The following is a 26,980-nucleotide window of genomic DNA, read 5'->3' on the forward strand; positions in this document are numbered from 1 at the left end:
ACAATCTCAAGGTTAAATTCCAGAATATCAAAGCTATCATTTAGCTTTTAATCTATACTACCCTGTTTTATATTTATTGAAGTGTATTTGTTAAATATTTGATACTGTTACTATCATCTTCATTTACTTAATGGTAGAGGATAATCTGTGATGAGGTTTCCTTTCTGGCCAAACTTTGTATGACTTATATGACTTGCAGAGGTAATTTATGTTGATACCTATAGTAATATAGAATTTATTTGTAAAAAACATATGAAGTTGTAAAAGTGGGCAGAAATTATAATTATTTTATAGGTATTCTTAATTTTTTGAAATAATGGTTTTTCATGATGGTTTCTATTTAATTAACATCATTGACAGAGCTATAAATATGAAGTTTGGGTAAATACTTTAAATATGGATAATATTTATTTTTTAGAGGAGGAATAAAAATCTTATATGAATTATTTTTACTTTGCTTTTCATATTATGTATTTACTAATTTATATTTATGTTGAAATATTTGATTATTTAAATTAAACTAAATGAAACTCTGGGCATTATATATTGTTAGATTAACAGATATTATTAAAGTAATAGTAGAGTTTTTACTTCTAGACGAGATAATGTTCTAGAGTGCTAAGGAATATAATTTCTTTATAAGAATTATTTTTCTTGTATCTTGTCATTTAGAAGTGTGGACCTTTCATATTCTGGCATATTTATCATAGGTTTTCAAATATCTATGAGTCAGTATTATATTTGGCTTATGTTTTTTTAATAAAAAGAGATGTTATTATTGATTAGTGTTATGCTTTTTTATAAACAGATAAGGTACTGATGTTTTAGGATCCATGAATACAGAATCCAAATTTTGTGTCAATATTCCATTTTCATCTCGCTGTTCAGCAAGCAGTTGGAGATTCAGCAGGAACAAGATAAAATAAAATCCTCTTTGGAATTTATGGTCTCATTAAGGAGAACAGAAAGTAAACAAATAACTATATTGTATCTTGTCAGCTAGTGACTCTTAGGAGGAAAAATAAGCCCAGAAAGGTAAATAATGACAGAGAGTTCTTACTCTCAATGAGGTCCTAAGAAAAAACCCTTCTGAAAAGGTAACATTTAAATAGAAACACCTAAAAAGCAAGGGAGCCAGCTGCCAGAGTATTCATGTCAGGTGTTGACACAGGACAGAACACAAGTTCAAAGTGACTTCAGATCTGTTTTTCTAGTCTCTAGTCAGTTAAATTGCTTATAATTAAAGCTTATCTGAAAGCTTAATTGTATATCACACTGACTTTTCTCAATATCATGAAAGAACCTTCAAAAATAGCATATATATTTAACTCATTTTAATATTTTTTGGGAAATGATTTATATGTGGCAATCATGCAATAATCATTTCAGTTATTGCTGTCTTTTGTTTTCCCTTTTCTCTGGGTTATGATCTCCCTGAGTTAGGTATGTTCCTTGTTTGGTTTGAAATACTGTAGCACAAGAAATGTAGAATAATGTTTATGACAAGTCCTCAAGATTCTGTTTTAATTAAAAATAATTTATTACTTTACTTTTAAATATTATTAAATGAAAAGAGATTCATATGTGTAGAAAACAAGCAAAACAGTATCACAATTTCTGAACAGCAAAATGTTTCTACAAATGATTGATCTTTTATTGCTTACTGGCTTACTCATTTCTCTATTAGCCATTCATTATTTTTGTCTAAAAAGCTTGTAAGTGCTCAGGTACAAGCATACCATTCAAATCTTCAGTGGACCCAAAGGCCCTAAAATGTTTTGTAATTCAAGACAGAAATATAAGAGTAACATAGTTTAGTCTTTAGAAAACACATTATTTATTTTTCTGGGAAAGCTAAGGAGTAATTGAGGTGTCAGAAATTACTCAATTTAGGAAAGAAAACTACTTGGTAAGGGTGATGTTCAAGATATAAATTAAAAGGATTAAAGCTGATAGAGAAGTTGACCCCTCAGATTATATGCCTCACCCCAGGAATATGAAAATGAATATGAAATGCCCTGGAGGAATGCATTTGTGAGTCTTTAGTTTTGAAATGTAAAAGTTTCTGGTTAAGTACAACATTATAAAATATCTCCTGAGCATTCATGTTTCTTGGTGTATTCCAATGTGCATATGTAGACAATGAACATGTTAGGAGAAGGCTTCAATAACTAATACGCAATGATGAATTCAATAAATGTACATGTTGCAGGGAAGATGGTTTTGCATGTTTTAGAGAGTATGTCCCTATGCGTTGCCAGAATCTTAACTCAGGAATGAGAGCAACCATAACAGAACACAGGAGCAATGTATGATGATAATATAAAATTAGTACAATAACAGATAAATGGCAGCATGCTTTAGTTGGTCCCTTTAGGTTGGAACCAGCCAAATTTGATTTGTCCTTAAAATTTTTCATTAGCTAAATCAAAAACTGAAATTTTCCCATGTTCCATAAGCTAGAATTCTTTTATCCTGCCAAAGAAATATATATATGAGGAAATAGTGAATAATTATAAATCTAATTGTTTTACCAATTATTTATTTGCAAGTAAAATTGAGCCTACTTTTTTGAGTTATTGAAGGGGGAAAAAGTTCCACCTGCAATTACAAATAGGGTAATTTTCTTAATTTCATTTTTTTATTTGGTGCTGAGAATCTAACCCAATGCCTCACACACATTAAGCAAGCACTATAACACTGAGCCACAATCCTAGCCCACAAATAAAGTTTTTACATGGACTTTGTGTTTGATATTTCAGAGAAACAAAGTTCTTTACACTTTTTACCTTTGTCTTCTATTTCCATTTGCAATAGGAACTGCTTTCATTTTTTCCTTTCAGAACATTTTTAAAATATATTTTATACCTTTATTTTATTTTTGTGTGTGGTGTTAAGGATTGAACCCAGTGCCTCTCCCATGTGCTAGGCAAGCACTCTAATACTGAACCACAACCCCAGTCCCAGAACATTCTTTAAAAAAATTTAAAGTAATGAAAAAGTGTGCTGTATTGATATTCTAATTAATTGGCTTGTTTTTGATTCAAGCAGAGTATTATAATTGTAGGAGGATTTTATATTGAACAGCAAAATCTGAAACTTTAAAACTTGATTAAAATGGTAATAAATGAGAAAAAAAAACATTTTGTCATATTTAGGTACAAGTTCCACTTGACATGTTTTTTACATTTCTAAATATAATTCACCAAAATCCATATTAAAGTTATCAATCCATAACTAGGAAGTTTTACTAGTAAGTTGTTATTATTCAGTAGAATATTAGATGAGTTTTTTTTCCAGAAATGCTTAATCAATTGATTTGCAGCACAATAAAAGAGTAGATGAAATTTACATACACAGAATTCTTTGTCATTAAAGGTAACATATAACATTAGCCAAAACAGGTGTTATTTTAAAAATTGTCCATTGACTCAAAATGAAATGCTTCTTTGTAAGCTATTGAATCTTTGGAAGTAACCTACAGATATTAGAACATTACTGACATTGATGTGGTTATTGAATAGTTGGTCAAAATATTTCCTTTTCCTTTGTGCAGTACATGCTTTTGTACCATAGGGGGAAAAAAATGATCCATTATGAATGAAAGTATGTGAGGACATGGAAAAGATTTACATAGTACTCATTTCATTTTGTAATAGAACCTATTCTGGTACCTGAGACAGCTAAATTGATGTCTGTGTGCACAAGTGCTTATGTAAAGTAAAGTTTTAAAACCCTTCTCTAATGCCATTACTATTCTATAGCCCACCTACCTTCAAGGTTTAACCTTGGAAGTAAATCATAGTCGGTGTAACCCTTAGCTGATTCTTGAGGTTCTTAGTATGTGCTCTGGGCTGTGACAGCAGACCTTCCAATACTGTAACACTGTACTTTCATCTCTCCAATTACTGTCATTTGAATTCTAACATAGCTCTAACAAATGAAAATGCAAATATCATCTTGAAAAATTCTTCAAAGGGGTAAAAATTAACTTTTGAAAAATCTTAGGAAAGATTTTTCTTTGAACTTCATAGAGATTTAACTATATGGTTGAAACTTGAAACCTTTAGGTCTTTCAAAATATCTTCCTGTAATGGGCAGAAAGAACCACCCACTCCCCACCAAATTGTTTTTCTATTCTAACTACCACTAAAGAGAAAATCTGAAATGTTCCAATGTGCAAAACTTTTTGTGCATATGTTAGGAATGTTCAGCTGCCAAAGTTTTTGCAAATATTTCAAAAATTTTTTAAAAATTCTTAGAATACTTCTGTTTCTGGGCATTTCAGACAAGGGATAGTTAACCTAGGGGTAAGAAGAAATCAAAATGAAAAATTCATCTTAGGCTTGATAGTTTTGTATACCAAAGGCCTCTTGCTCCCTCTACAGAAGGTGCTGCAAAATTGCGGTCTCTTGTTTGGGAATTTTTTGGTTCATTCTTTCTTTAGCTTTCTTTCCCTCCTTCTTCTCCTTCCTCTCTTTCTTGGAAGAGATTTCATCATGATGTCCATGATGATCAACAAAAAAGTTTTGGATCCATATGTATTTCCATTGTCTTGCAATTGGCAAGGTTGGTTTTATGCTTTTCTCCCTCAAGTATGTTTTTCCATGGAACCAAAATGGGTTAAATTAAATTCTGTTAGCAACAATTATGAAAAATAATACTTTTTGTTTTTTGCATTTGTTTTATTTTGTTTACCCAAATGGATAAGTAAAATGCTTGAAATTTTCTTTTAGTATTAGATACTTATTTTACCTCTTTTATTTAGCCCAGGAAATTAAGTTAATAATGTGCTTCAGAGCCATAACAAGTTCTCTTATCTGGTTCTAATTATTCCATTCATTTTCAGTTCTTAGTTGTTGGTGGTAGTTTAAATAAAACTAATAACTTGGATTATCACTTCACCTTGCAGTTTAGTTTCATTGAACTAAAGGATTTTCTTCAACTATAGGTAATATTCGCAAGAGACAAAAAGTTTGACTCTTCTGTGGAGACTACATTAATATATAAAAAACTATGACATGCATATTTTTGTCATCTTAGTTTAATCATTTAAGTTAAACTAGGAAAAAATGTTAATATTTTAATAGCTTTGGTTTGAATATTGTGTGTGTTTTCTCTTCTAACTCCAAGATCTTTTCTTTTATTTGATAGATTATTGTTTTTTTTCTCATTGTGCCATTTAAAATTATTAAGTCTGAGAATTTTATAATCTTGTCAAGAAAGTCTTAACTAAATGTTGAAAGTCCTTTCCATTTGTATTTAGTATATGAACAACTCCCCTGATGTTATCCTGTAATTGAAAAATGAATGTAAGTGACCTAGTAGCTTCTTTGATTTGATATATCATATCAGACTTGCTGTTTCAAACATGTATTATGCTTAAACTAGGTTCATTTTTTCCCCCCTTGGTAGGTGTACTGGTCCGTTAGCAAATTCTCTTACAGAGAAAACAAGAGAACTAGGAGAGGAAGATGACGATGAATACAAGATTCCTTCATCCCATCCTGTTCCCCCAAATTCACAACCATCTCATTGTCATAATGTAAAACCTTCCATTCGGTAAGCATATGGGAAGCTTTGCATCATCTAACTTCTGCATAAGCATTATCATTTGTGGGGTTTCTTTTTATATAGTTGAATCAAATATTTGGGGTTAAAAATTCCTGATTTCCTGCTCAAAGCTTCCTCTTTCTATATAGTATTTTTTGTATTGCTTTTAAGGAGAAAACTAAATGTAATGGAATGTTTTGTTGCCCTCTAAAAACTAATTAAATGTGGTTATATATTATATATAATGATTAATTCATGCATTTTGAATAAGCTGTTTTAATATATGTTATCAGTTCCAAGCACATATATCATAAAAAAAAAATTAGCGCTTAGAAACTAACTCTAAGGTGTTATACCAGCCTTCCTTAGAATTTTTCTTCGTGATGTGAAGATCAGTATGATTCATATTCGTTTCCCTTTACAATATACTACAACTTCTACTCACATCTTGTAGAAGTGAAAAAAAAAAAAAAACTAAAATTGTTTTACTTAACTGTTTTCATTTTTTAACCAAATTCTATTTTACCTTCCCTTTGATCAAATAAGAATTTAAGCAATAGTGGTTTTGTTGTTTCTTCTTTCCATTGTTCATTATTCTTGCTATACTAGGAATATCCTAGGTATTTGAAGTAGCAGTCACTTTGAGAATTATCAGTAATGGGTGCTGTGTATAGAAATATCATTTATTTATAAGCATTATTTCACATGTATATGATTGAATCATTAAGCTATAATCTAGTAATATTTCTGTACTTTATATCTAACTGACACATATAAGATAATCAGTGATCCAATCTCATCTTCAAAATGACCTCTCTAAGCTCCAATTTCCCATGTGGACCATTTCTGAAACTGCTGGGCACACAGAATAGAGCTCAGATGCTGCCGGTATCTCCTGACTGACAGGGTGGGAGAGCAGTTGGACACTAGCCCTCTGGGCCATCATCACTTAGTGTGTCATTTCCTTTGAGGTCAAGCCAATCCTCTGAAATCATGTATGAGTGGAGTATTTCCTTCTTTTCAGATGGAAAGACTTAGCAGTGTTTTAATGCCTTTCTTCAAATATCTCACTGAGATAGATAATGAAATAAAAGGGTAAGAGAAGCAAATTTTCATTAACCAAAGGTCTGTCTTAAGTGATGCTGGTTAGAATTATCAGCACTCTGCAGAATTATTAACCAGGCTTAGTAACACTCTGCATTCCAGGGCTTCATTTTTCAAAGCAAGAATCAGTGTACTTCTTGCTAATTGCTGGTGTTTAAGACAGTTGTTGAAAAAATAATAATCATTGAGAAGACAAAGAAATAGCTGGGAGGCGATTTGTTATATCAAAAGGACCAAGTGTCTGCTGATAGAGAAAAAAGTTATTCCTTCTCATCACATATAAATTGTCACAATTTTCAGTTCCTTTAGCTCTTACAAACGAGTAGTAATTTTTTAAAAACTAAATAGGATAAACTTTTGTGTTCTTCTTGGGAGTCTTATATTTTTTCATTGCTGGAGTAGTGAGGAGTATAATTTTAAGATGTTAAATTTTAATTGTCACATCATAGTGGATGATATTTTGGTGGCAGGCCTCCCAAATCATGAAAATAAATTTGAATTATAACCATCATTACCATCTTTCTTTTGTTATAGAGAAGTAATAACTGCTGATAATTCCTAAACTTAATTGGAGTGAATTCTTTATCTAATTTCTTCTTGAAAGCTGATAGATGAAGCCTCTTCTTATGTCCTCTCCAAAGCACTCTTTAAACTTAACACTTCCTCTCCCTCTGTGTTTCCCCCCTTTGGAACATCAGGAGAAGAAAATTGTCAATATGTGGAAAAGGTGAAACAGTAAATGAATAATTCAGTTCAGTTTCAGTAAAAATCCATCATTATTATGAAGATTCAATACATGATAACTATTTTTAAATGAACCATATCTGGCTTCTTAAAGAGAAGTGGCCACCAGAGAGAATGGAAATGAATTTCAGATGAAGCACTCTTGCAATATCTATTCAAATACCCACTATCTCCTCCATTATGTATGTACTTTTACTTTGCTCTAAGAATTCAGAGTAATTCAATGGAAAGTAAAATGTAAACTTTGCTTTCTATAGCTCTTTGTTAGAAGATTGTTACACAGCTAGATGCTGAAGACAAAAGGCCCTCCTTCTCTTTTCACTATTGTCTTCCCATGGCTCAGTTTTACCCATTGTGTTCTTAGTATGATTTCAAAAGTATCAATACTAACCACAGACAATCTTTTGTAGTGATTATTAACTTTTACGTACACTCAGATTAAAATTACTTACTGTATACTCAACACTTAAGTCATTTTTCCACAGCATCAGAGAGCCTGTTCACAACAGTAGTGAAGTAGTATTAGGCTTAGGTCTTTGAATATACATTTGGAATTTTAATGGAATTACTGCAAGTTTAATAATTGTCCTTCTTTTGTGGGCTGTATATACCAACATTGATGCTTTTTCCAAAAAAGACAATATATTTAGTTTCAAACTTTATATGAACAGGAGTACTAGTTCCCTCTACCAGACCCCAGTGATTTTTAAAGGAACTCTGAAATCCTTATATAATTTTGTCCTCCTATCTCTGCTTTAGGTCTTGTGATAATGGCCATTGTATCCTGAATGGAACACATGGTACATCTTCAGAGGTGAAGAAATCAAACATCCCTGACTTAGGCATATATTTAAAGGGTATGTATAGAATACATTCTACTTTGCAATCTATACCTTAATAGTCAGAATTTAAAGGCAAAATTCCATTCCCTTACTGTACTGAAAATACATTAAGGTTTTGTGTTATCCTCTAGGAGATGTTTTTGAGTCAGCCTCTGATCCAGTGCCATTACCACCTGCCAGGCCTCCAACTCGGGACAATCCAAAGCATGGTTCTTCACTCAACAGGACGCCCTCTGATTATGATCTTCTCATCCCTCCATTAGGTTGAAACTTTTAAAAAAATTTTAAATGACCCCTCCCACCTTTTCGCCCCATCTCTGCATTATTAGAATTCAGAGTTCAACCTAATGCAGACTCATTGGGTTGTGAACTAGCCTGAAATTAGCCTGAATGGGTTCTCTAGGTGATGGTAGCTCCCAAGTTCATGTGACCATTACTTCATTCAGATGAGTAAAATAATAGAATAGAAGATGGTTTTAAGTTAAATTGTGAAATTCCAGGTGATAACATTTAAAATTTTTTGTATGTGAATTTTCTATAATAATGTATCACTTTTGTAATCAGAGCAAAGCAATAAGTCTGGATTTTTTCAGAACTAGATCCTACTATGTAGTTCTTTTAAAACTTAAAAAAAAAAAAAAAGGAAAGAGATGATATAAGAGCTGGCCATGAACAGTGTTTTATCTCGCAGTCTTTCTCCTAAATACAAGCTAAAAACAAAAGAGCATTATTTGCCCTTTATGTCCTTGTGTTCTAGTACTTTTAAGTGATGATTTGAAATGTTGATATTTTCTTCAGGTGTACTTATCTTTATTTTAGTATGAAATGATCCAGTCCCACTTACACTAATAAAATTATGGAAAATTATGTATTTGTTTGTAGAAAACTAAGAATAAATCTGTTTTATTCTATTACAACTACAACATAAGGAATTTTAATTTCTTTGTGTCAAATTATAAGGAAACACACTAGAGTGTATCTGTGTGAATATAGGTGGAGGTGCACCAGGGTGTGTGTGTATGTTGAAATTAGCAGTAATTTCTTTAATTAGAGGGAGGAAGATTTTTCACCCTAATTTTTGAGGATGACATTACAGATTCAAAATAACAAGTTTCACCATAACATAAAAAATAATAAGATTCTCTGAAATGACTGTTAGGCCACCAGAAATATGAAAGGAACCTTCTCTTTTCTCTGGAATGTCATTAAACAGTGTTTTCAAACAGTGGCAATGTCTTTTATTCCTGTTCCCTCTGTAATTCAGGGCTTCATTCTCACCCATAGTCATTACTAGAGCCTCCTAACTTTTTTACCTATATATTTTTTTCTTCCTTCTACTTCTTCCTATACACTGTTTTTGACACTTGACCCCAGTCTTCATGACCTAGATCAGCACTGTCCAGTAGAACTTTCTGTGGAGATTTAAGGGGTCTATATATGAGCATGTTTGAGATTGTGTAACTGAATTTTGTTAATTTAAAATTAAATAGCCATATGAGGACAATTACTGCCTTATTAGAGAACGCAGGTGCTGCGACCTGTCTTTTGACCTCAGCCTCCCTCTAGCTTTGTTGGGCTTTTCATTCTTTGTTCCTAGTATTCACTCTGCTTAGAAGACCCCATCTTTGAATTTCATGAATAAATGTTTTTGAGTCCTCTGATATTGCATGTTTCCTGTTCTTCAGCATTTAACTGAGTGCCACTAGTCTACATTTTTCTCTCCTCTCTTCTAGTACATATATCTCTCTTACGGGACAAACCATTTTTACCTGTGAATCATGCCATTTTGACCATTTTTTACCTCCTTTTGTGGAATCTAAACTCTTTGAGACAAGAGGCTTATACTTTTAATCTTCATATCACTCAGTTTGCCTAGTATGGTATGTTATATTTAGTAGTTGAAAAAGAATTTGAATATGACGGTGTCACTGCTAAAGATTGCAATAACAATGCTGTCTCTCCCATACCTTTAAATAAATTTATTTATTTGGTACTAGGGATTGAGCCCAGGTGCGCTTAACTACTAAGCCACATTTCTAGTCCTTTCTATTTCTTTATTTTGCTTAAGGCCTCACTCAGTTGCTGAGGCTGGCTTTGAACTTGTGATTCTTCTGCCTCAGCCTCCCAAGTTGCTGGCATGTGCCACTGTGCCCATTTTTGATGATCTAAGAAAATATCCTGAATAATTTTTCAAGGCAGACTCAGTGAATGGTAAAACCTTTTAAAAAAATATGTCTTTATGTTTAAGTCATTCAAAATAAATACCTATGAATTTTATTATTGGAAGCTGTATGTATATATATGTACCCTATCTTAGAAAGTATTTGAGGTAGCTTTAGAAAAACTATATAGTACAATTCAATTTTCTTGAAGAGTCAAAATAAGGGGAAATATAAGTAGAGTAGGAAGGTGTGATAGGGAAAAATAAGTAGAAATAAAACCATATTGTAATATTCTATACTTAAAACTGACAACTAAAAAAGATGTAAGTAATCCTTCAGACTTTAAAAGGGAGATCCATATTTAACTGTTCTAGAGACAGCAGTTAAATTAAAAATATTATGATTCTCTCTTCTAGCTGCATTTTCTGTATATAACAGCAGTTAATCAAATATTTGGAATATTAGTTGAAATTAGTTAAAAATCCATTGGAACAAAGTTTATGAAATAATCTAATCTGTGGCATTAAATTTTATGTGCATGGTATGATTTTCTAATTAAAGGTTGTAAATTGTTTTTGTTGCATAGAATTATTTTGATGGTGTGATTGATAATAATTTTTAGTTCCAAGTTCCACTTTCCTAACACTACAAAGCTTACAAAATAATCATGAGCTGTTTTTTAACCTACAGTATTGCTTGTAATAAAGACCTGGGAGGTTGGAAAAGTTTGCATGGGTGTATTTGAATGTGTGTATCTGTTTCCAAACACTCCCACAAAATAATTAGATCCCATTATCAAAGTGAACTGCTGGATAAACCTTGCAAGTGAAGTTCTTTATAAACAGCAAGAGAAAATCAATCTTTGCTTTTGCTTGACACTGTGTTTTGATTAATGAAGTTCTGCTGTTGATATTGACCTTTCTTCAAATGCAGGTGAAGATGCTTTTGATGCCCTCCCCCCATCCCTCCCACCTCCTCCACCTCCTGCGAGGCATAGTCTCATTGAGCATTCAAAACCTCCTGGCTCCAGTAGCCGGCCATCCTCAGGACAGGACCTTTTTCTTCTTCCTTCAGGTAAGAGGGAAAAAAGCCAAATGAAACTTCTCACTTAAAGCAAAAATATTTCTAAGATCATACTATCAAATACATATTGTGTTATTGATTCCTAAGTGTCTACTACCCAAGCAGAAAAACTCCTTGGTGGTAAAAGTAGCAATGGAATGGTTTTATCAGTTGATTCAATGCCAAAAAAAGTACAAAGATGGGAAGAACAACAGGGTATCATAGAATTTAGAAATAGTGCTATAGAGTTCATCCAATACAAATAATACCTTTATTTATTTGGGGGTTACAAAAGACATGGCATGGTGGCATATGCCTGTATTTCCAGCAACTTGGAATGCTGAGGCAAGAGCATTGCAAGTTTGAGACCAGCCTCAGCAACTTTTTGAGACCCTGTCTCAAAATAAAAAATAAAAAGAACTGGGGAGATAATTCAGTGGTAAAGTACCCTTGGGTTCAATCCCCAGTACCAAAAAAAAAAAAAAAAAAAAACCATTAGAATGACTTAGTGTTTAAGCTCATATTCAGGGGCTGAAAATTTAAGTTCTGCCTATTCCCAGCATAATGCTTTTTCCCCCCTATGAGTTTTAAAATTTTACAAGATATTCCTTAATGTGATGATTTTATTCAAAACATAAGAATTAGATAGATCATGGAAAGTTTTTAAAAAGTTCTCAGTTTACTCTTCGGTTACTCTTGCATACCTCAATGGGAAAGTGGTTTATTTTTCCAGAATAATTCTGTTTCATTTTTCATTAGTAAATATAGAGTCATCCACTGTGATAGATGCCTCCTGTCCTCCTGGAGCTTATAGATTCAGTGGATGCTCCTAAAAAGCAAGTGTCCTAACCATTCTGGTCCAAGCAGAAAATATGGATGACTGGTTAGTCATTTACTCCTGTAGTTAAGTAAAACACTGAAACATGTTGCTGCTTTTTTTCACTTACACTTATTCAAATCTTTTTTTTAAATATATGAACTTTATAATTATTTTTTAAATTGTCATTCTAAATCTTAGTTAAGCATTCATGTAACTAAGTTAGTTCTGCATAATCTGGCTAGGTTCCTACAACATACCAATCACCTTTTCTGGATGTGACTTAAGTCCCAGTGGATGAAGTTCAATGTGGTTTCTTTTAATGTAAAGCTTTCCAGAAACTAGAAAAGAACATTTTACATTATTTAGTAAAATGTACTTTTTCCTGTATCAGAAGAATTAATTGTTAAATATTTTAATTCTTTGTTCTAATTACAATGTTCATTGTAATTTGTATAAAATCTTCATAAACCACATTTCAAGATTAATCACTAAAATAAATTAGTACTTCAGCCAGGCATGGTGGCAACTTGGGAGGCTAAAGGAAAAAGATTACAAGTTCAAAGCCAGCTTTAGCGGCTTAGCGAGGCCCTAGGCAATTTAGCAAGTCCCTGCCTCAAAATAAAAAGGACTGGGGATGTGGCTCAGTGGTTAAGTGCCCCTGGATTCAATCCCTGGTACCAAAGTATTATTTAAAAATAAATAAATAAATACACAAAATACTTCAAATTGAAAATATCACCTGTATTTAATAAAATGTAAATCATTTGTATATGTGCCTGTTTTGCTTTTGCTTGGCTGCCTGAGAGCTCAGCAGCAGCTGTGCCTAACACAGCCTGAGGCTCACATGGGGATAAGGTGATAGTATCAGTTGAGCCTTTCAATATTCTTGTCCCCATCTTATATGGAAGTATTCTGAATCTATTCCCAATAATACTAACATATCCTGATATTCGTAATTCTCAGAAAAATATTGAAACTTTTTTTTTCCTTTTTCAACCTTTTATATCATTAACATGACAGATTTTTAGTCTGTACTATATCTTTCATGAACTCCATGGTGATGGTTATTTTTATTCAATATAAAGCCACATGTATCAATTCTCCTTTTTCCAAGGGGATTTTTTGTTATTTTACACAGAATCACAGAACATAAATGTTTCTTTTGGCTAATAAACATTTGAGTATTTTTCAAAATATTTAAGGAATTGTACTAACAAAAAATTATAGTAGGAGAGTCTTAACAGCAGAGCCACACCTAAGAATTGAACATAGTGAAAGAATACTCTGTGGAGCTAAAGCTCAAGTCCGTAGTTTTAGAATCATAAAAGGTCGACAAAGGTGTTATTGCCAATCTTTAACCCTAGGTAAATTTTACTGCTGTCATTTTCACTGCTCAATCTATGTAGTCATGGTTCAGTATAAAGATAAATGGTTCTTAAGAATTATTGAGATTTGGTTTCCTTGAGAAAATAGTTTTCCCTAATTAAAGGCATGGGATGGTTGCCTTAGAAAAAGAGGTTGGGTTTTCTTGTGATACATTAAACTCCTAATCGAGCTCACTTCCTTGTTCAGCATGCCCTGCACAGTGGACTTGAGTCCAGCTTTCCAGCCTTATCTAGAGTTTGCAATTCTCAGATTCCAGTTGTTTCTCCAGTGGCACCTCATGACTCCCTCAGGATCAGGGAGGGGAAGCCACGCAGGGGAGTGACTCTGGTTCTTCTTTTATCTATTTTAGACATACAAGATTTCTTTTGGCAAAGTAGTAATGCCCCCCTGCTATACATGAGCCATCTATTCTGGACAGGCCAGTCATACCTTAACAAAGCCTAGAGTCTTCAACAAAAGCCTCACAATGTTCTGTATCCAAACCCCAGGCTTCTGCTAGAATGTATGTACTTTCTTCTGTATGATTGAAAAGTATTCCTTTGTGCTGGTGGGTTGGAATAGGTGCCCCTCCTGCCACTTTATGCCAGAGCCCTGTGCTTGAGGAGTAAGACAAGGCCAGTTGTTAAGTCTTGCTCATACCCTTTACCCAGTGTTTGTGCAGTGTGCAAAGTATACAATATATTCAGAAGGCCTTACACCCCTCTCTTTTACTTTCTCCTCTGGAATATTTTTGGAAGTCCTTTATTTAGTCTTTTTAAGTCACAATTTAACTCTAAAAGCAAGCAAAATTTATTTTTTTTTTTAGAGAGAGAAAGAGAGAGAATTTTTAAATATTTATTTCTTAGTTTTCGGCGGACACATCTTTGTTTGTATGTGGTGCTGAGGATCAAACCCAGGCCGCACGCATGCCAGGCAAGTGCGCTACCGCTTGAGCCGTATCCCCAGCCCGCAAAATTGATTTTATTGAAGGTTTTGTTTTCTTTTGGGACTCAAATGTAGTTACATAGGTAAAATACAAAAAAACAATTGGATCATTAGCAATAGTTACTGAAAGGATCTGGGGGTATTGTTAACTATAACTTTTATGAAGCACTATTATATGTAGCTGCCCAGGGAACTCATGGCATTTGGGGTTTGCACTGACAGAATTCAAGTCAGAGGAGCAGATCTTCATGGCATTCACCCTATGTGGAGACCACTGCATTCAGATGTTGACAGATTAAAGGAATAGAAGGGCGAAATCTCAGACCATGGTTTCCAGATCAGCAGCATCTGCATCTCCTGGGAAATTGCTTTAAAATGAAAATTTAGGACTTTTACTAAATCAGAAACTCTGGGAGTAATACCCAGCGATATGTGTTTTCACAAGCCCTTGGCATTTTCTGATGCAGGCTCATGTTTTAGAAACACTGTGCTAGGGAATTTCCAAAGAACTGCCATCAGGACCACAAAGGAAATTCATACCACCCCAGGAAACTATAGTGCCTTGAAGGAACTAAGGCTGTTTAACCCAGACCTTGAGTATGTATTAGAATTGTCTGCAATTACAGTATCTGTTAAAGAAGGATTATGTTTCTTTCATTTCACCTCACAAGTAAGAAGTGTTGACAATGAAATTTTCATTCATCATAAGAAGAAGTGTTCTAAATTATCCAGAATTATGATAGCTCAGGGGCTGTGGTTTCACAAACAATAGAGGATTTCAGTGGCCAGATCACTACATTTTGGAGATTTTATGAACATGAGATGAAGAGTAAGGGCAGCAAGAGGAAGAACTTTGTTTTAACTAAATGGTTCTTCAGGTTCCTCCCAATAATTAGATTCTACATTGGTTATATTCTTTCAAAATTTGGGAGTTAACTGATAAATCTTCCAGATTATGGACAGGCACAAAGGGAATGTTCTGTTGTTTTAACTGTTCAGTTTTATTTGGTTCTTTTTCTACTCTTTAGTAAATATTTGGAAGTTTTTCAGATGAAAAAAAAAAATTAAAAGTTTCATCCTGTATTCTCCCAAAGAATCATTGATAGGTTTTCTTCCATTTTTTTTTTTTTTGGCCCATGCATATGTAAGTTCATATTTATATCAAATTTATTTCATAGTATATTCTATTTACAAACAAACTTCTTAATGTTATTTGCATCATTAATGATGTTAAATATTCTTACACAACAACAATTTTGATTCATGCAAACTCTTTCCTTAGTTACCAAACCTTTTTCTCCCATTTTTTCTTTAGTTTTTTATAATCTCCAAATATTAAGTTTTCAATTTTGTATTACCTTGCTATAAAAATCACAAGCAGAAGAACTTTACTTTTTACAATAGATTGATAAATGAATACATACAATGAGGATCAAACACTTATTATCATATAAACAATACATTGGCTATGGTACTTTTAATTTGTATGTTTTAATCCTAAATTTGAAATATTAAACATGACTTTAGTTACTTTTTGAAGAATTTGTTTTGGGAAAGCTTTATTGCTTTTCACAATGTCCTTATCAGAGCACAGCTAGTAGCTGTTAGACTGTGTAGTGATTGTGGTGTATATAGTGTCCTTCCACTTGAAGCCTGAATGCTTCCAGCTTTGTAACCTCCCACAGGAGCCCTATTTACCCTGTACCTAACCAACAGCAAGCTTGGTGTGAAGCAAGACAGAACAGAGTGGTGATTCAGAACTGAATCATAAGTATTTTTGCTATTTATGGTAACTTTTTTGCATCTAGTTCTTTTTTAAAAGTAAAATTAATAGAGCAGCATAGTGTAGCTATGTTTTAATCATGTATTTGTGGTGCTGAATTATATCCAAATTTTACTTACTAGTCTCAGATAACTAGAAATAACATAAGTACATCATATGTAACATAAAATTGTATCAGATAAAATTATAAACTACCCGTAAGGAAATAAGCAGTTGTATGTACTGTAAAATATAATCTTTCCTCTGACTTATGTTTTATCAACAGCATTCAGAGTGTACAAGAACTTAAAGTACATTTTATTGACTATGTAAATCTAAATATTTGGGATATTTCCAAATTTATTCAGAAACCCCATGTTTGGGTTTCTATAACAACCAGAATATCAACATTTATCACATGGATTTCAATTCATCTTCTCATTCCTTCCTAAAATGTTTTGGCAGAATTAGTGAGGCTGAACTCCTGACTCAATATTGAAAGCTCAAAATCTGGAAATTATTTTAATCTTGAAATCAATGAAAGCAAGCAAAGTAACCTTCTTAAAGTCAAAAAGTTCCCAGCAAAGCCAGTGATAATTTTTTATTCCAAAAGGGTTTTAATAAATTAATGGCTTTGAATCCTGACTTACATTGTCTAGTCACAACTTACTATACAGATAGCTGATCTAAGTATGTATTTTCTTTTTGAATAGTCATATTTCTATATATTATTAATGTCAAACTCAAAGTTAACAAAATAAAATTTACTCTTAATATTTACAATTTTGTTTTATGTAAGCAATTCAAGTTTTACTGTTTGATTTATGAATAATCCAAATCTGTGTGGATTTATTTTTTGTAATTAAAGGAAAATATTAAGACAACTATTTGCCAAGTAGATGCTCTCCGAGTTAGGGGATATATTTTAAACAGCATGCATAAGACAGGATCCCTGCCCTCAGAGGAACCTGTGGTCCCTTTGGAGATACTGCCAACAGAAAAAAGATAATGTAAGAGGAATCTGAGTTGTATGTGATAGCCAGGTAAATTATTAGTGAGCCAAAGATTACAGAGATAATGTTCATCTACTGGAAAAAGGAGTCAGTTCTAAGGATCAAAGTCCATATAAAACTAAATTTATATTTTTAATGATTTAATATAACAATACTGAAAAATCTCTTTCTCCCCTTCATTCCAACTACTAAATTTAGTCAGAAGGAATAATAATAATCTTTACAGAATCTACAATTTATATTTTTCACAATTTAGATGCCCTGTCTCTGATTGTCAGTGTTTTTTTTTAATTAAAAAAAAAAAGCAAATCTTAATGTATATTTAAAAATGTTATCAATGGCATATTGTTTTTTCATAATTGGACTTATTGTTCAGTGAACCAACTAACAATACTGATTTGAGCGTAGGATGTCCAATATAGCATTGTTAATAAAAGCACCTGATATGTACAGAAGAATTACATACGTGAATTCATTTAATCCCCACAGATCTCAAATTTCAGGTCTGTTTTATAGATTTTGTCTACCTAATGCTTAGAGAGATTAAGTGATTTGAAAATATTGTTAAAGGCAATTTTATAACCCAATTTTCTTCCACTTGTTCTTTTGAACAACTTCCATTCATTGTAAAGGACAGATTGGGATAGAAATTAAAAATCAGAAGCAGTTTGCATCATCAACAATTTTACAATTAACTAAGAGATCTGCAAAGTGTAAATAAAAAAATTGTATCCTTTATTATCCAGAAATAAATGGGATGACATATTTGAGCAAGTGATGTATAAAGTAGAAAATACACTGGCAGAGTAGAAAATAGTTAGTATTAGTCATGAGATTAGTTTTCTGATTTTTTTTTTTTAATAAGCTGTAGTCTTTATAGAAATTTTCTGGGTTTTTTTCTTCAGCCAGTTGATAGAAGTCATCCTTCTAATTTCAAAATTATCTTTACTTCTAAGATCCCTTTTTGGATCCAGCAAGTGGCCAAGTTCCTTTGCCTCCTGCAAGGAGATTACCAGGAGAAACTGTCAAATCCAACAGAACATCACAGGACTATGATCAGCTTCCTTCATCTTCAGGTGGGTTGGCTAATAATCGTAATAACAATACCTTAAGTTTATATGGTGCTTTTTTGCTTTTCAGAGTGCCTTTCTTTTCTTTATATAATTTAATGAGCACTGCCTGTCCAAAAAAGTATTTTATTCTTATCACCTTTGTATTTTGCTTATAAAGCTTGCATTATGAAAGGAATGCTCACAGAACAGCCTCGGGGAAAAGAGAAAAAAATCAGACTTAATATTGTCTTTGATCACTCAGTAAAGCCACTTTCTTCAATTCAAGATTCATTCATTCTTTAACTTTTGTTTTGCCTTATCAGATCAGGGAAGTGGGGAAAATCTCTTTGTATATTGAAATACCATGTTCTCTCATTTATCCATTAAGGCAGAATTTTCTTTAGAATTAATACTAGCACCAAGCAGTATTATTCAATAAGCTGTTAGTTCTCATAGTTTGTTTTATAGCTCCTGTGCAGTGTTCCACTGCTAGCCATGAAGTCCCAGTATATCCATTTTGGAGAATACAGATTATACTCATACCATCAGTAACAAAGCCCTGCTGCTTTGCCTCCTAGGAGGCCTTCCCTGTCTATTGTATCCCAGTAGCACCCCCATATTCTGTAGTCGCTCTATGTCCCCTTTGCTTCATAGTACCTGTCACTACCTGAAGTTGCATTATTCTTTCCATGCTTGCCTATTGTTTGTCTTCTCTGCTAAAGTACACTTCGAAGATAGGCATGTTATTTGGTCCGTTGCTTGCCTTAGCTAGAGCTACTGTACCTGAATACTGTAGCTGAAGGTAGCTTAAAAATCAAACTTATTTCTCACTTTTCTGGATACTGGGAAGTCCAAAATCAAGGTATTGGTGTTTGTTGTCTGGAAAGGGCTTTCTTCCTCTTATATAGGTGACCATCTTTTCCTTGTGTCCTAGCAATAGCAAAGGAATGCTCTGGGGTCTCTTATGGGGACATTAATTCCTTTCAGGGAGGCTCCACCTTTATTACATAATCACCATAAAGACTTTAGTGGACATGAACATTCAGTCCATAGCACTGCTGTAGCCCCAGATATCCAGAAGCATTCCCAGCACATATTTCTTGGGTGGATAGATAAGTGATGGGTAGATAACTGAAGGACGAATGGATGGATGGATGGATGGATGGATGGGTACATATATGAGTGGGTAGATGATCACACATGAGGTATGCAGAATTCCCTCTATAGTTTTCCAAGTTTTAACTTTTGCATATAATTCAGGATAACATAGAAAATGTTACTAACCTTTCATGTTCTCTTACCAGTTTATTTTACTTTCTCAGGTTTCAGGTATATCCATGCGAGGCCTATAGTTCCATTTAAAATGATAGATTTGATAATAAGTCATTAAAATCAAAGAGAGATGATATCATATAAAAGAAAAAGCAAATCCTTTAAGGAAATAACATTAAGATACAATTTTGAGAAAACTACCACGACTGATTTAAAATGACATTTTCAACACCACCAACTCCGGATTGAAAGAAACATACTCAAGTTATGGAAAGAATTGTGGGCACAGTGTTATTTTCACAGTTACTTTACTGTTTTCTTTATATTATATGAGTGTTGTGGAGCCCAGAAAAACAGCACTCACATGTATGATTTCCAGGGATACAAAACCCAATTAGCATTACACTAAGAATTTCAGGAAGAACTTTGAGTAACAAAAACCTTGCTGAAATATCCCCACATAGCCATTTAGAAGAAGCCTGATCTAGTTTTTGCCTAAGCAATAAAAATAGTACTGATGATTACTCTGAGGGCCTCATATAGCTATAACAACAAATATTTCAACCTGCTCTATAAACTGTCTTTACAAACACAAAAGAAAATTAAAAAACTTGATTTCCAACTTGTGTTTGCACACATGCAGCTCACTGGGCTATCTGGCTGTCCACTGATACATTTCACACAAGCACAGAGCCTGTGCTGGCTCTCTGAATTAAGTCTTTCCATTCACAACCTGAGACTGGATGAGAGGATGCTATGTGCTCTCAGGATTCCAGTTGCCTTACTTTGTAGTAACTAATCTGTTTTTACCAAAGTCTCTTTTAAAATGAGGATTCTGGTGTGATTGTTGCACTTTATAAATTCAATTTTGATTATCTTTTATAGATAGCTAAATAATTCATAACAACTTATTTATGGATATGTTTCTGTGAAGAATATTTCTAAAGAATTCCAAAATATAGTTTCATTAATATAAAAATATCTTTGTCTTATCTAAATATAATGTGTGCACAAACATGCATGTCTACATGTACAAAAGAGCCTTCCAAATGTTTATTCTTCCCAGAGAAAATATTTTATAATTTTCTTCAAGATTTTTAAAGTTAACTATTTATATTTAAACACATAAATCTTATTCTGATTATGTTTATGATATATTTAACTAACCAGTATTAAATTCACATATAATATATATGGGGCAAATTTTTTGCTGCTTTTACATGGGTATATTATTCACATATAGCCATATCTCTGTTAAACTTTTTACAAAATGTTTAGTTTGCCTTTTTCTTATATTTTGCTATAGAGTTTGAATTCTTTAAAAAATCTATAGTTCTTGGGCTGAACTGCAAAATTAACCTTGATGATTTTTCATAGCATTAGTATTTACAAGGAAGTTCAATGTTTCACTTGAAAATGATGTTAGAATTTTATGCAACATGTATTAATTATGTTTGTAACCAATGAAATATCTCATTGACAAATATCTCATAGATCTCATTATAAAAAGAATTAATTTTAATACTATATTTCCTTTAATAGATTAAAAGAAAACTGAAGGATGTAATGTAAATTTTATATTACCACAATATTTTGTAGTCATCTTTGCAAAGATCTCAACTGGAAATCATGGCTTCACTTCACACAGGGGACAGAACTGTACAGTGATTTCAAAACCTGGATTCTGGTCATTTTCATATGACCTTAGAAAAGCCTACGTGCTTCCAGTACTTTCAACATTAGCAAAATCTGTCACTGTGAGCAGCTCAGATCTATAAGACTAACAGAGGAGGTCTGAGTCTATTTCATTTTGGTGATCATTTTATGAATTATAAAAGTAGTACATGTACATTGGGACATAAAATGGAATTACAAAAAAAATCAGTAGGAAAAAGTAGTCACTTATAAACCTATCATCAATAAGCAGCATTATTTCTATTCTGGAGCACTCTTTTCTAATGTTCTGTTCATGCACATTTTTACATAGTTAAGATCATACTCAATATGGCAATTCTATCTCAATTACATTTAACATAGTATCATAAATATCTTACCACATCATTAATTTTTTAATAAATGTCATTTAAATTATTGTATGATAGTTTATCATTTTTATGTGCTGTCAAACATTACTGTAGTATTTTAAAAGTCTAACAGAAACCCTAACTTTTTATGGAAGAAAGCTAAGACATTAAAGACCTTGGCTTTTGTCTAGAAATACAGAAACTGGGTTGATAGTTATGGCTAAACAGGACTTAGTATAACAAGTAGAAAATGAAAAATGTAATTAGTCCATATAGTAGCATTTGCTTCTTAGACACATCTTTCAAAATATGGGGACAGGGCAAAGTTTAGATAATGAAGGAAGAAATAAGAACACCACTGAAGTGGAAGTTCCATCGACTCCTATCTGTAGATTATGTAGATACCCACAAGTGGGACTGACTTTTTTTTTTACACCACAGTCTGTGTAAGAGGAATATGTGGAAATTTGTTTTTCCTGATTATTCCCTGCCCCCACAATAAATAAAGTTCAATGCCACTGACATGCTTGATCTCCATGTGCTATGGATTCTTTGGAGGGTCACACACCTGTGATTGTTTTTTGTTCATCCTACAAGAACCAATTTTTAGTTCTTTGAGGATCATGCTGCTCCTATCTAGTATGCATGACCTAGAAAAATCATTCTAGGTAGATTTCCAGCCATGTTTTACATCAAGCTATTTCCTGTGTCATTCAAAGCTTTTCTCTTTGCTTTTCCAAATGTTCAAACAAAGAAAACTGAACCAAGATTTACTCTTAAACCAGGGCTTTTCAAACCTTTCTTCCCCCAAACAAGTGTTAACTGTGAACAATACAAGTGTTAGCTAAAAGTAGACAGCTGCCTGCAAGAAATGGCTTCCAAGTCTGTTTCATTACAAAAATTCATGCAAGCCCTACACTTCACTCCTTGGTACATTTGTATTTCAGTAACTAAAGCATATTAATGTCCTCACATCTTTGAGTACTCCAGGAAGATGTACTCTTTATATCCTTTGGCCCTAACTTTTCTTGAACTTGTTTTGATGTGCTGTCATTTTCATTGGAGTTCAAAAATTCTATCATCATGAACAGCCATATAGACAGGTTCTCTCTATATATTAATGGGATTCATTGTGACATTTCCATATGTGCAGTGTACTGATCAAATTCAACATCCTGTTTTTGCCTCATTCCCACCCTTTCCCAATCCTAGTTATCCCTATTTTACTTAAGATCTTTTTTGTTGTTGTTTTCACTTGTGAGTGAATGTGAATTACTTGTCTTTCTGTTTGACTTATTTCACTTAACAGTACCTTCCAGTTCCATTCATTTTGCTGCAAATGACAGATTTTCATTCTTCTTTATGGATGAATAATACTCAAATTGTGTGTGTGTGTGTGTGTGTGTGTGAGAGAGAGAGAGAGAGAGAGAGAGAGAGAGAGAGAGAGCAGGTTTTTTTAATCCATTCATCTGTTGCTAGGTACCTAGGCTAATTCCATATCTTAGCTATTGTGAATAGTACTGCCATAAACATAAGTCTGTTGGTGTCTCTTTGGTATGCTGATTCCATTTACTTTGACTATATACCCAGAAGTGGGACAACTTGGTCATGGGAGTTCTGTTTTTAGTTTTTTGAGGAACCTCCATACTATTCTCCATAATAGCTGTACTAGTTTGCATTCTCACCAGTGGTATTGAAAAGTTCATTTTCTACATTCTCCTCTCCTGTTATTTTTGTTTGTTGTTTGATAATTTTCCATCTAACTGGAGTGACATGTATCTCATCATAGTTCTGATTTGGATTTCTCTGATGGCTAATAATACCAAATATTTTTAATATACTTGGTGGCCATTTGTATTTCTTCTTTTGAGAAGTAGCCACTCAGATCATTCGCTCATTTTTTTTTATTATTTGTTCTTTATGTTTATGTGCTTTTTATGTTAATCCTTTATTGGATAAATAGTTGACAGATATTCCCATTCTGTAGGTTGACTCTACTTTGTTGTTCCTTCTGCTATGCAAAAGCTTTTTAGTTTGGTGTGAGCCCATTTGTTAGTTTTTGAATTGGTTTCTTATGCATTGGAGTCCAATTCAGAAAATTATTCCCTGTCTTGAAGTTGTTCCCCTATATTTTTTCTTCCCAGTAGTTTCAGAGTTTTTGAGTTGGTTTTTGTATATGATAAGAAACAGGGGTCAAGTTTCAGTCCTCTCCGTTTGTTGAGGCTCTCCTTTCTCTAACATGTTTTTGTGCTTGTGTCAGTTCGTTGGCTCTAGAGGCATAGGTTTATTTCTTTGATTGCTTTTCTGTTCCATGGGTCTGTGTGTTTGTTTTTAGGCCAAAATCTTGCTGTTTTGCTTCCTGTGGATCTCAGTATGACTTGAAGTCAAGAGTGATGCCTCCAGCTTTGTCTTTTTTTGTTCAAGATTGCTTTGGCTGTTCAGGGTTTTTTGTATTTCCATATAAATTTTAGGATTGTTTTTTCTAGTTCTATGAAGAATGTCATTAATGTTTTGGTATGGATTGCTTTGAAGCTATAGATTGGTTTGGATAGTATGGACATTTTAACAATATTAATTCTTCAAGTCTATGAACATGTGAGGTTTTTCCTGTGTGTGTGTGTGCTCATTTTTTTTTTGTAATTTTCATTGTAGAGGTCTTCTATTTCCTTGGTTAAGTTTACCCCCTAGGTATTTTTTTAAAATACCCTAGGTATTTTTTTAAAGCTATTTTGAATGGGGTTCTTTCATGATTTCATCAAATTGATTGTTGATATATAGAAAAACAAAAAGGTTTTGTATGTTGACATTTGTATCCTATTACTTTACTGAATTTGTTTATAAGTTCTAATAGTCTTCTTAAGTTTTTCTGTGTCTTTATCCTTTTTTGTATAGGACACCATTAATTTGACTTCTTCCGTTTCTCTTTTATGTCTTTTATTTCTTTGTCTTCCCTAATTACTCTGCCTAAAACCTTTAGTATTATACTGAATAAGAGTGGTGAGAATGGATACACATGTCTTGCTCCTAATGTTAGAGGAAATTAGTGTTTTCAGCTTTTCTCCTTTCTGGATGAGGTTGGCTGTAGGTTTGTCATAGAGAGCCTTTATTTTGTTGATAAACAGTTTTTCCATCCCTAATTTGTTCGGGGCTTTTCTCATGATAGGATGCCAAGTTTTATCAGATGCTTTTTCTGCATCTGTTGTAATAATCATGATTTTAATCCTTTATTCTGTTGATGTGATATATTGTTTGTTGATTTGCATGTGTTGAACCATTCTTGCATCCCTAGGATGAAAACAGCTTGCTCTTGGTGAATGACATTCTGATGTGCTATTGAATTCAATTTGATAGGCCTTTGTTAACAATTTTTACATCTTTGTTCTTCTGAGATATTGGTCTGTGTTCTTTGTTGTGTCCTTGTCTGGTTAAGGTAATAGATTTATGGCTTTAAAGAATGAGTTTGGAAGGAAGGGTTCTCTCCATTTCAGTTCTTTGCAATAGTTTGGGGAAAATTGATGTCAGTACTTCTCATTTAAAGTTTGGCTCTGGGCTTTTCTTTGTTGAACTTTTTATTACCTATTCAGTCTCATTATTTGTTATTACCTATTCATATTTTTATGTCTTCATGTCAGTTTTTGTGGGTCATCTATATCCAGACATTTGTCCATTTCTTCTAGGTTTTTCCAGTTTGTAAGCTTAGTTTTTCATAATAATCCCTGATGAGTCTTTGCATTTCTGTAGTTTTGGTTGATGTAATGTCTTGTTTTTGTCTCTAATTTGATTTATTTGGATCCTCTCTCATCTTTCTTGATTATTCCAGCTAAAAGTTTGATTTTGTTTACGTTTTCAAGAACCAATTGTTTTATTTGTCTTTATTATTTCTTGTTTAGTCTCTATTTTGTTTACATTGGTTTTGATATTTATTGTTTCCTTCTAAATTTGAGTTTGGGTTTGTTTTGCTTTTTGAAAACCTTCAGAGATACATTAAGTTGTGTATTATGTTGTTTATTTGAAATTTTTTGATGCAAGTGCTCATTACTATACACTTCGCTAATAATACCACTTTTACTGCATCAAACAAGTTTTAGTATATGTTTCCATTTTCATTTGAGAAATTTTTAAATTTCCCTGTGACTTCATTGATGACCCCAGCATTCATTCAGAAGTCTTTTGTTCAGTCTCCACTCATTTGTTATACTATCTAAAACTTCTTTTGTTGTTGACTACTAGTTTTATTCCATTGTGATCAGGAAAGATACAGGATATGATTTCATTTTTTTTTAATTTATTCAACTTGTTTTGAGATCTAAAGTTCCATGTGCTGTTAAAAAGAATGTGTTTCTCAGCTATTGGATAGAATGCAATAAATCTGTAAATGTGTAAATCCACTTAATCTGTAGTATAATATAACTCCTTATTTGTTGATATTTTTCTGGTGATATGCATGTTGATGAATGTGGGGTGTTTAAATCCCCCACCATTGTTTTGGAACATTTCTTTCCCTTTAAATCTAAATAGTATTTGTTTTATAAAGTTGGTTACTTCAATATCGGGTGCATATAGATTTACAGTTATTAGATTTTCTTGCTGAATTGATCCTTTGATCATTATATAGTGACCTTTTTTTAACTTTTTGCAGTTTTTGTCTTAAAAGTCATTTTGTCATATGTAAATATAGCCATTCTTGCTCAGTTTAGATTTCCATTTGCTTAGAAGACTCTTTCCATCCTTTTATTTTCAGTCTGTGTATCTATGTCTTTATTGTGAAGTGATTTTCTTCTAGGCAACATACTGTTGACTAATTTATCTATTTGGACAATCTGTATCTTTTAATTGGAAATTTTGACATGTTTATATTCAAGGTTATTGATAAGTAGGGACTTATTCTAATCATTTTGTTGATGTTCTGGTTATTTTGAATATTCTTTGTGTTTGATGACTTATTGTATTGATAATGTTTGATTCTCTTCTCTGATCTATCTTCTACAGGGATGTATACTGTCACATATTCTCATCATGGTAGTTATCTTTCTTCCACTTCTGGGTGTAGAACTCCCTTCAGTGTCTTTGGTAAGGCTGGTCTGCTGGTCATGATTTCCCTCAGTTTTTGCTTATCTTGGTACATCTTTATTTCTCTATTTTTGAAGGTACCTTACTGGGTATAGTAATTGTGGTTATTAATTACTTTCTTTCAGAACATGAAGTATGTCACTCCATTCTCTCCTGGCCTGCAAGGTTTCTGCTAAGAAATTTGCTATTA

The 26,980-nt window shown here is 32.8% G+C and overlaps 1 protein-coding gene across 4 annotated transcripts in view; it reads left to right on the forward strand.

The window, feature by feature from the left end:
• Cblb (Cbl proto-oncogene B) overlaps window positions 1-26,980 on the forward strand; it is a 205,516-nt gene that overhangs the window by 170,183 nt on the left and 8,353 nt on the right. For 3 of the 4 annotated variants that reach the window (XM_071615386.1, XM_027943202.2, XM_071615389.1), the window contains 5 exons: window positions 5,416-5,562; window positions 8,161-8,258; window positions 8,375-8,506; window positions 11,339-11,479; window positions 18,329-18,448. In XM_071615386.1, the coding sequence (XP_071471487.1) occupies window positions 5,416-5,562; window positions 8,161-8,258; window positions 8,375-8,506; window positions 11,339-11,479; window positions 18,329-18,448 (638 nt within the window). The remainder of the gene's footprint in view (window positions 1-5,415; window positions 5,563-8,160; window positions 8,259-8,374; window positions 8,507-11,338; window positions 11,480-18,328; window positions 18,449-26,980) is intronic. The other variant, XM_071615387.1, reaches the window with a different exon arrangement.

The sequence above is a fragment of the Marmota flaviventris genome, chromosome 8, assembly GCF_047511675.1.
Source record: "Marmota flaviventris isolate mMarFla1 chromosome 8, mMarFla1.hap1, whole genome shotgun sequence".
NCBI classification, from domain to species: Eukaryota; Metazoa; Chordata; class Mammalia; order Rodentia; family Sciuridae; genus Marmota; species Marmota flaviventris.